Consider the following 11,180-nt stretch of genomic DNA (forward strand, 5'->3'; position numbering starts at 1 on the left):
AGCTAGCATATAAGCTCCAACATAAACTCTACCAAACAGGCTTAGTAGTTATGAATTTTAGAATTTACTTTTAGCTCCCAATATGGATACATTAAGGGCACATTTAAATTTCTAACTTGAAGTGGAGCTTGTAATTATGGTGGCATATCTGATTTTATGATTTCCTGTTGTAAATAGTAGTACTTGGATTAGAGATTCTTGGCCTAATGTTGATCTCCATTAATTGACCTCATTCATGACACTTTATGCGGACAAGTTATTTTGTACAGTGTTATTGATGATTTATGATGGGTGTTATGCCATGTGATGCAGGCGATGCTTTGAATGCATTAAAAAATAGTTTGGAGGATCCTAACAACATTCTACAAAGTTGGGATGCTACCCTTGTTAATCCCTGCACTTGGTTTCATGTCACATGCAACACTGAAAATAGTGTCACTCGAGTGTAAGCTTTCTCAGTGACTGTTTTGAACTAATCATGCCTTCTATTCTTAGTTTTACTTAAGCATGATAACATTGTGTTGCCATCTTTGTTCACTTAGTGATCTTGGAAATGCATTACTATCTGGGCAATTGGTTTCGCAGCTTGGTCAGCTTCCTAATTTGCAGTACTTGTAAGTTCTTTATGTGCTGAGGCTTTTCGGATTGTAGTCTTTTGTGGTTTTGATTGGATAATGCTTGTTACTTTTGATGGATTGCGTATGCCTTTTTTCTTGCAGTTTTTTCACTAATCATAGCACACAGACAAGCTTCTTTTTATATTTTATAGTACCTGTATTCAGCCTTTCCTCGGTTAAACAAGACTGCATTTTGATAAGAATAGTGGTTAAAAGTTTTACTATGGTAGCCTATGTGGAGTAATGAGATACCATATACAAGTTCATGAAGTTTCTAGGGAGCAAGCTCTTATACAATGAGTTCTAACAATATGCATTGTCTTAAGTGACAATGGAGTTGCAGTGTTACGAACTGCAGCGACAGGGTTTTGACAGTAGGGTGCTGATTGGTTTTAATTTTTATTTTTTAATCTTTGTTACGGATAGAAAACTGTGTCAATAATCTTAAATCTGTAGAAACTTAATTCCTTTCTTTTTTCTTAATCCCTACTCTTGTGCAGGGCAGTATGGAGCTTTACCATTTAAACTATTATTGCTCCTCTAAAATGACGAGTTCATATACAGTTGGATCTAGGAAATGGGATAAACTCATAAACAACATAACCCTCAAAGACAAGTAGAAAAGTGGAAAAGTGAATAATATGGAAGAAAAGTTGGAATTGACTCAAAGTTAATCAATCTGATGTGCTCTAAGAACTCCTTGAATGATTCTGATAGATTAATCGGAGTAGACAGCCAAGATACTAGCCAGGTAAAGCAGGGATTTCGCACCCTAGAGCACTTGCACCGAAAGCAGGACCAACAACTGTGATATTGCTTTTGCCAATGTTCACTTTCAAACCAGATGCCACCTCAACCAACAAGATGGGTCTAAGATTAATGTCGTGATCTAGGTTAGCACCACACATGATTGAAGTATGTCTGCGTATTAAAATTGGGAGAAGATGACTTGCTTTTCACCCTTCCCTATTTGGGATAGGGGGGGCTGGAATTAGTCCAACCAATTCCACCAAATCTCCACCATTCAATGCATGATTGCATTGGATTTGACAACACCACACCCCACCATTCAATGGTGCAGATTTGGTGAAATTGGTGGAATAATTCCAGCCAATCTTTTTCCCCCTATTTCAGTTCCCTCTGCAAACCCGTCTTCAACTCCCTTATCTATCATTGGTCTCATTGTATCAATTGCAAGAATGCACAAGAATGGGGACAAAGGCTTTGAAGAATGAAAAAAATTGGAAGCTCGAGCATTTATAATGACAGAAAACGAGGCTGTAGTCATGTTGGCCCTCATCCAGTTGGTCTATTTTTACTAAAACCTCACTTTCCAGTAACAGCAAATTACACATTTCGATTGAGGTTATCGAATGCTTTCTACATGTCGAGCTTCCAAAGAAGAAGTTGTTGCTCGGCATTAAACGATAATCCACAACCTCATTTGCAATAAAAGTAGCATTGAGAATCTGACGGCCTTGACTGGATGCATTCCAAGTGGGATTGATGATTTATTCCTGCTTAAGTCTATTATTGAGGAATTTCTATAGCCACCTATAAACCCTGCATAGTATATTGATGGGCTTGTTCTCTTTTCTTCCTCGCTCAACGTAGCAATCGACAGGCAACAATATGTCAAATTGTCAATCTTTGTGCCATTAGTATTTTTTCCTCCTCTCTCTTTTATGTTTTTGAATGGGAAATGTTTTATTGAAAGTCACAAAGGGGGTTCCACCCAATATAGTACAAGGAGAAGAAAAAAATAGACAAGTAAGGGTTAAAAGGGTAAACTCCTCCCTTGAACAAGGCTCCCACAGTGGGCAAGGTCAGGAATAGACAAGATGTACGCAGACCTTACTCCTATACATAATATTTGGAGATGCTATTTCTAAGAATTAAACGTGTGACCTCTAAGTTGCACAACTGCAATTCTACCTCTAGGCCACATATTGGTCTGTAAAAAAAAGAAGATACTTAAGCTACACAAAAGATAATCTAGGACAGTCATACTGGATAAGGAGGTGACTAACAGTTTCCACTTCTTCTTTACAAAGGAAACACCTATATCTCCTATCTCTTGCAACTGCTTGTCTTTAACCGAGTAGTTCTCATTCTCCAGCTTCCGGCTGTGCATTCAATAACACTCATATACTTCTTTTATGTTTCTGCTGGAATATTGGTAGGCAGAGGTTGATTACCGTAGTTTGCTTCTACATGATAAATGCTTCTTCAATGTCAGTTTATTTATTCCTTCCAAAACAAATTCTTGCTTGTGTTTATCACGACGAGGAAAGTTATTTAAGAACTGATCTTTCAAGAACTCTCTCTTATCCCTTCCCTGTGTTTGTTTTGTAGACCTTTCTTTTGCTGCATTAGGTAGTATTCTTGTTTGGCTGAAGTGCTGAACAGATGAAACTAACATTTAAATATTCAATATGGACTTTATGGACATTTCGTTTGTTTTGATAAAAAATATAGATTTTTATGCCTTGTTAATGTTTCTCTGGCACTGCCTGCGCTTGAATGTATAATGGAACCTCCTATGTTTTTTTGAGTGTAGAATGTGCTTCCATTACACTCTTTTTTCTTTTACAGTGGAATACTTATTATTATTTTTTTATGACAGGGAACTTTATGGCAATAATATCAGTGGAAAAATTCCAGTGGAGCTTGGGGATTTGACAAACTTGGTGAGCTTGGATCTTTACGTGAACAAGTTAACGGGTACAATTCCACCAACCTTGGGCAAACTTTCGAAACTTCGTTTCCTGTATGGACACATATCTTTAATCTCGCGTTTTTAATTTGTGAACTTATGATGTTTGTGCTTTATCTCTCATAATCTCCATATATTTTTGGTACAGTATTTGACAGCCAGAGTCTAAAATAGTAGTAATTACAGCAACACAAAAGAGAAATGTTTCTCTTTCCATGGTTGTTATTTGTTAATAATATAAGCTAGTCAATTTATTGCTACTTTGTAATGATAAGCTGACACTATCTTGCCAGCACTATGTTACTTGTGTCTGTTCCCTAATTATTTTCATAATAGGAGTTAGAATTCACAGGCTATTTGTTTGGAAGAATTCACAGGCTATAACTCTGAAGAGAGTGTAAATTCGGTTGTCTAGACAACAAAGTTGCAATTAGAGATGTGGCGCTGTTGTATAAGAGTATAATATTTAGCATAATCCTTCAGGCCATTTGATATTATTATGCATTAGTTATGGGTTTCTAGAATTTAATATCTTTGGTCTAATTTCTGCCCCAAGAAATAATATTCTCTCTGATAGTACAGGCGTCTTAACAACAACGGCTTAACTGGAACTATTCCTTTGTTGTTGACTACTGTTACGTCGCTGCAAGTCCTGTAAGTGTTTGAATGATGTCTTTGGTACTTCAAGTACAAAATAGATATTCAATTTACAGTTTCATTCAGGTGTGGTATATATCTTTCCTTTAACTTATATTGCCATGCAGGGATCTTTCAAACAACAATCTGACCGGCGATATCCCAGTCAATGGCTCATTTTCACAATTTACTCCCATCAGGTTTTCCTAGAGTCATTTATAATTTTTGCACTCATTTAGTGGACTAACCTATCAACTTATATTACTGACTGCAGCATTCCTCCTTTGCAGTTTTCGAAATAATCATCTTAACAATATTACAGTTTCTCCCCCTCCTCCGATTGTTCCAACTCCCCCAGCTCCATCTGCCGGTTAGTATACTTTTTGAAATTGAAGAGTTTAAATTTTTGTTACCTGTGAACTAGATCCTGAAAATAGCTAATGAAGAGCATATAAAACTGTTTGGGATTAAGGCTTTGAATGATGAGGATTGTTTGATATGGACGAAAAAAATGTAAGAGAGATTTTCTCTCTTTTGAATGGATACGGAGAATAATATATTAAGTATGGTGGTGTCATGATTCATGAATATAATTCTTTCACACGTTGTCAAGTTCTTGGAAATTCAGTTGAATCCTGAAGTAAAGAGTAGCTATCTTGCATTTATTGAAATGAAATTTCATGGATTTGAGTTGAAGTTGCAATACCAGCTCCGTTGACAGGAATTGGGGTTAGGAGGCTCTATCCAATACCTTGACCACTTCTATCGAGCAGTCATGATCTCTGTATTTTTTCCCTTTAATTTCAATCAGAAATTTCTATGCTTTTTTCCCTAAATTTGTTTCATGATTAGTGCCTTCATAGTTTCACTTGTATTCTCACATTCTTTTCTATTTTTAATGGAAATTAGAACCAGTATGTGCAAGAAAACAATTTGATGAGCAAACGTGTTTAAGAAACAACTATCAGTGGTGAAGTGCCTTTGCAGTTGATACTGGATACTGTCTTATAGACCAGCCACTTAACATTACATTACATTTGCAAAAATTCAAATTCGGTTTCCTCTTTACTATGAGATTTTCTGTTCTTTTAGTGAGCAAACACTAGTATTTGTAAGCGGTGGAGTCGAATATTAACTGATGCCTTCAGTAAAGGTTTATTTACATGTTATAATTCCCCTGATAGACTCACCTGCTTGTGCCTAGAGCCTCAAACAAAATGGTCTTGGTCAAACCATTGTAATCAATTCAACGTCGAAGTTCTAACTACATAAAGATTGCCTGTAGGTGTTTTGTCTTCATTTTGGATTGAACTTCTGCAGTGAGAGTTACAACTTATCATGTGACAGAAGATAACCAGTAGAATAACATTCTGCATTTGGTGCAACGTTGGAAAAAGTTTAAAAAAAAGAAAAGAAAAGCCACTAATAAAAGGGAATAGATTCTTTTATTCCATATAATATTATAAAATCACAGGAAAATTAATTTCTTTCATAAAATGTCACCTCAACAGGTAGCAGTGCCATTGGGGCTATTGCGGGGGGATTTGCTGCTGGTGCTGCTCTACTATTTGCTGCTCCTGCAATTGCAATTGCTTACTGGCGGCGGAGAAAACCACAAGATCACTTTTTTGATGTACCCGGTTAGTATTTTATGGAAAAAAGGTCTCGAATGATTTCTGTATGGAATCTAAAATCTGCATTTCTGCTTTTCCTTCCAGCTGAAGAGGATCCAGAAGTCCATTTAGGACAGCTCAAAAGGTTTTCTCTGCGTGAACTACAAGTTGCAACTGATGCTTTTAGCAATAAGAACATTCTGGGTAGGGGCGGATTTGGTAAAGTCTATAAAGGACGATTAGCTGATGGTTCTCTAGTTGCAGTAAAGAGATTGAAAGAGGAGCGTACTCAGGGTGGGGAGCTGCAGTTCCAAACTGAAGTGGAAATGATCAGCATGGCTGTGCATCGGAATCTGCTTCGTCTCCGTGGCTTTTGTATGACTCCAACGGAACGATTGCTTGTCTATCCCTATATGGCAAATGGAAGTGTAGCATCGTGTTTAAGAGGTATTGCTTGCTAGAAGTAGAATATAAACTCTGCTGATGTGTTTTTTGTATGTGTTCACTAAATTAAGCATGTATACGCCAATGTCTTCTCTTAATCTGTCTTTGCATTTATATTTGTTGCCACTGGTCAACCCCTTATGGTTTTAGCTTATACGATTTGAAAGAGGATATCAAGTACAAAGAAAATAAATCATTTTCTTCTTCAGTGCAGTTCAATACAAATCCTTATTTCAAAGTACATTTTCTGAATTTTCTTTTTATAGTTATGAAATTTGATTATTTTATTTGAGAATGTGGCACCTCTAAGAGGTAGGGCTGCATTGGACCCACCCCTGGAGAAGCTTGTTGTAACTTTGATTTGATGTAATTACTAATTTAGTTCGCTCAGTGCATTATTATAGATCGCCCAGAATCGCAATCCCCACTTGTTTGGCCAGCGCGGAAGCAGATTGCACTTGGAGCTGCAAGAGGGCTTGCTTACTTGCATGATCATTGTGACCCCAAGATTATTCACCGTGATGTAAAAGCTGCAAATATACTACTGGATGAGGAATTCGAAGCTGTTGTTGGAGACTTTGGATTGGCAAAACTCATGGACTACAAAGATACTCATGTTACAACCGCTGTACGTGGCACAATTGGGCATATCGCCCCAGAGTACCTCTCAACTGGAAAGTCTTCAGAGAAGACTGATGTTTTCGGGTATGGTGTCATGCTTCTTGAACTGATAACTGGACAGCGGGCTTTTGATCTTGCACGGCTGGCAAATGACGATGATGTAATGCTACTCGATTGGGTATGTATATCCATATACTCTCTCCCTTCTACACCTCCTACATTTTACCCCAACAAGGACAGTAGAGTTTTTTTTTAAAAAAAAAACACTATTTTTCAGCCTCTCCTAGGTCTCAAAGGCTTTCCGTGATAATGGTAGCATTGGGTTTACCAATTTCATGGTTGCTGACGGTGAATAAAGGAAAGTAATTAGCACGTGTTTGGGTAGCTTGATTGGAGCATATCATAGCATTTATTTCATTAATAGCTCATATTGGTTTTTAGAGCACTAATCTGTTTCACATACCAAAAAATTGGTAAACTTGTAAAGTTCCCCTCTACAAATACTTGCAATGTGGACACTGGCTTGTTAAAGTGTGGTTTTATAAAATTTGACCTTTGGTCTCCTGATTATTCTTTCCTCTCTGGCTTACTTTGTCGATTCAGGTGAAAGGCCTTTTAAAAGATAAGAAATTGGAGATACTGGTTGATGCGGACATGCAGGGCAATTACATTGACGAAGAAGTGGAAAAGCTGATCCAGGTGGCTGTTCTGTGCACGCAAGGTTCCCCAATGGAACGACCTAAGATGTCAGAGGTAGTAAGAATGCTTGAAGGTGATGGTTTGGCTGAGAAATGGGAGGAATGGCAGAAAGCGGATATGTTTCGTGAGGAATTTACTCATCCCCACCACCCAAATGCGCCTTGGCTCATCATCGATTCCACATCGAACGTCCCTCCAGATGAACTGTCTGGTCCTAGATGATCCTTCCCTTTCACCTTATGAACGTCTTTTCGAGATCAATTAGGTATCATTCTTACACATGTGCACGTAGTCCTTTTCTTTTTCTCCATTTGTTTTCCTTTTTTGTCACTCTCTTTCTTGTTGGGGATGGGTTGATGTCTAGTTTATATTACATATTGGAGTCAGTCACTTGATGTACATGGCTGCAATTCTTATAGAGGGTTGCCCACTGGCATTTGCAAACCTTTGGTGCTTGTTAACAGGAAAGGAAAGGCCATAAGAGCACACCCATTTCATTTTTATGTATCACAAGAATTATTGAATGTTATTAAATTAATAAATATGTTCATATTTCTGGTCATCGACCTTGATTAAGGGCATATGACCTTCAAATATTCAATGATTTCGCTATCTCCATGCAGAAGATAAGGTCAATTGTTTTGGACCAAAACCCTGCTATAGTACAAACTATACCCTAGTAGTAATGACAGGCATGAACTGGTTTTTCTTGGTAAGCACACTAGTCTTATACCTGCATGTTGGTGTTCTATTGTTTAGGAAATGCATACGACGATTATTCATGCAAGTGTGGGGTCGACGACAACAGTAGCCGATCGTCACCCATCGGCTACGACTACACACAGTAAATGCAGTCCTTTTTCCCCGATCCGACCTAGTCAGGCTAGTTGTATTTAGCTTACCGGAAAGCTTCAACAAAAAATGGACATTCAAATCAAGACCCTAAAATAAGACTAAAACAACTAAAGGACAATTATGGCAAGTATTTTGAGCCATCATTGTTAAAACTACTGCAAGGGATAGGTTGACTGCACCTGGACGTTGCCTGAAAATATCAATGCAACCGTCAGTCTGATACAAGTGACAGTTTTCGGACTGTGTAAAGCCTTTCTTAAATCTTAACACCATATAACTTTCTCCACGTCAGTCTTTCAAGTTCAAAAAACCAATCACGTCGCTTCATAAATATCTCAATTAATAGAGAATTTTGTATGCTGTATGCAATTGAAATTCCAATCACTAAAGTGACTGGTTGCTTAAAGATTTGAGTTAAGACGTGTCTGGCAATATATCTGCTTCATTTAGATGGTCAAACGGGACCAAATGAAAAAATGACAACAAGACAGGCCGAAAATGAACAACACAACTCCCATGCCGGATAGACAGCTAAATGAGCAATATATAGCTTCCCTTAGTTGGTCAAAAAGAACTTTCAACTGTTTAGAACTCAAGTTTTAAATAACCATGTCAGTACAATGCAACGAGATTCTTACAGGATGGAAGCTCATGGAATTCACTGAGCATATCTCGTTGCCCTCTCTATGGCACTTGAAGGTGAAGTTCTTAGTTTGTTGCGCATCATCCAAATGATGTACTCCAACCCTTCCTTCTATTGAACCAACCTAAGAAGAGTAAAAATCATTATTAACAATCTAATCATTAATCCAAGAATCAAATAGTAGCTAGTTATCATTAGAGGATAGGAGAGTGTTGAAATATTTTCAAAATAATAAAGAAATTTTTATATTGGTAGTTTCATACCAATGAATACAACTCTTTTCTTATAATTTCTCTTGAACACAACCCTTCACAAAAAGGGTGTTTCTTTTGACAAGAGATGTCTTTCTTTTTTTAGACACAATCCTTCACCAAAAAGGTGTGTTTCTTTTTGGATACAACATTTTATCGGTGTGTTATTCTTTATAAATACGCCAAGACATTCAATTACAATTTAAAAATCATCTCAAAAACTCTCAAACTTGGATTCTATCCTTGCAAAATAGAATTTCAAGCATTTGTTAAACTTTTGTTTTTCTTAATCATTCTTGGGTATTCTTCTTTTGTGCAAAGGCCGAACATCAAACATTAAATACGTGGTGCTTCGTTATATCTTGGAAATGTATTTGCTGCTATTCTATGCACACCAAAGTGGTGGAGGCAAATAACACTTTAACGAAAGCGTTAATCCGTGCCTTTCTAAATTGTCAAGGAGGACTTCATAATCTGAAAACAAACATATTTTTGCACTACAACAATGAAAAAACATGACCGTGCGGTGTGAGACCAACAGGAATAAAATGAGGGGTTTTTTTTTTTTTTTATGCGCGCCAAATTTCTTATTTTATTAAACAAAGGTTTAATTCACTGAAAGTATAGGAAGCAAAAGATAAAAAGAGAAAAAATAAATTACATGGGCAAATGAGAATGAAAACTGAAAGAATGACTTCAACAGATGAAAGGAACAACATAGATTAAGTAGACAAGAGATGCATTAAGATCAGCAACTAATCTCTTTCACACAGCAACCGCCATACATTAGCTCCATGGCCCCAGATTCAGTCTTCCACACATTGCAGAGCATATGACATAGGGACAAGACGAAAAAAAAAATACTACATCCTAAAACCTAATCCAACCACAAGTGCCTTTTTTTTTTTAAAGACCCACAAGTCACACACGTTAAGCCATGTCCAAGAGGCATGAAGACCACTACAACGGATGGAAAACTACTCAAATCCCAACCCTTAAGAACAAATTGAGAATTTTAGCAAGTCAAGTGTCAAGATAATATCAATACTTGGTAGAGCTTCTACTTTATACATATATATAGATAAATAGATACATAAAAGACGTGCGAAACACGGGGATCTGACTAGTGTTGTATAATACCATTAATATAATATAAGAGCAACCGCAGTAGTGGCAATTTACCGGGGAATAGATGGAGAAAAAGGGGAATTGTTGGGACATGGGTGAACAAAATAATACAATAGTGACATTTTATTGGCTTATTTTTGCTGGGTCAAGTGGTGTGGCATGGAACTTGCTTTGCCCATATGTTGGCTTTTTTTTATCATATTTGGGACCCACCTTAACTATCACACTCACAATTATATAAAAATTTATATTGGATCCCACCTCTATTACATTAATAAACAAACCAACAAATTTATACTATTGTATCAATATATTTTGTTGTCTCAACCACATCATCAAAATACCCAAACACATCAATAAAACACATACTTCAATGCATTTTGTTGGTCCCAACAAAACCACACCATTGTGGTTGCTCTAATGGACCGCTAGTGAGAGCAAGTCCATTAAAATGTGGGCCAACTTCTCTCACTGAAGCAGTGTTATCAGAACTGGACCGGCTAGTCGGTAGACCGGTTCAACCAGTGTTTACCAGAAATGTCGGGCCGGTACCGATGTTAGACCGTATCAGCAGTTCACCCGTCATGACCCTCCAAGACCCACGGTTAGCCGCTCAACCAGTGAAATTCCAAAGACCCGCGGCTGACTTTCTTGACATTATCTCCTCCGTTTATCGTCTCCCACAGACCCTCTCTCTCCCTCATCCTTTGAGATCAGCTTTCGTTGGTTTCTGTCCAGGTGAGTTCTTCATTCTTCTACACTTTTGATGTGCTTTAATTGTAGACTCTCTTTCGTTTTTGATTTTCTAGACGACGACCTATATTATGCCATTATAACACTGCTATAACCCGTGAGGCCGTGAAACCTTTGGCTCACTTTCCGATTAGAACTCTTATTTTGTTTCACTCTAAATGCCGTCTAGATTTGTTCTCGTGTTGGGCAATTAATGATGTCAGG

The 11,180-nt window shown here is 37.4% G+C and overlaps 1 protein-coding gene across 1 annotated transcript; it reads left to right on the forward strand.

Moving 5' to 3' along the window:
- The first annotated feature begins 272 nt into the window (after positions 1–272).
- LOC119984458 (BRASSINOSTEROID INSENSITIVE 1-associated receptor kinase 1-like) lies at positions 273–7,908 on the forward strand. Its single transcript, XM_038828415.1, has 10 exons — positions 273–445; positions 543–614; positions 3,244–3,387; positions 3,916–3,987; positions 4,098–4,169; positions 4,260–4,339; positions 5,481–5,609; positions 5,688–6,029; positions 6,431–6,825; positions 7,251–7,908. The coding sequence occupies exons 1-10, from the start codon at positions 285–287 to the stop codon at positions 7,566–7,568; spliced, it is 1,785 nt and encodes a 594-aa protein (XP_038684343.1). The 5' UTR covers positions 273–284; the 3' UTR covers positions 7,569–7,908.
- The last annotated feature ends 3,272 nt before the right edge of the window (positions 7,909–11,180 follow it).

Source organism: Tripterygium wilfordii, chromosome 18 (assembly GCF_013401445.1).
Source record: "Tripterygium wilfordii isolate XIE 37 chromosome 18, ASM1340144v1, whole genome shotgun sequence".
NCBI lineage: Eukaryota > Viridiplantae > Streptophyta > Magnoliopsida > Celastrales > Celastraceae > Tripterygium > Tripterygium wilfordii.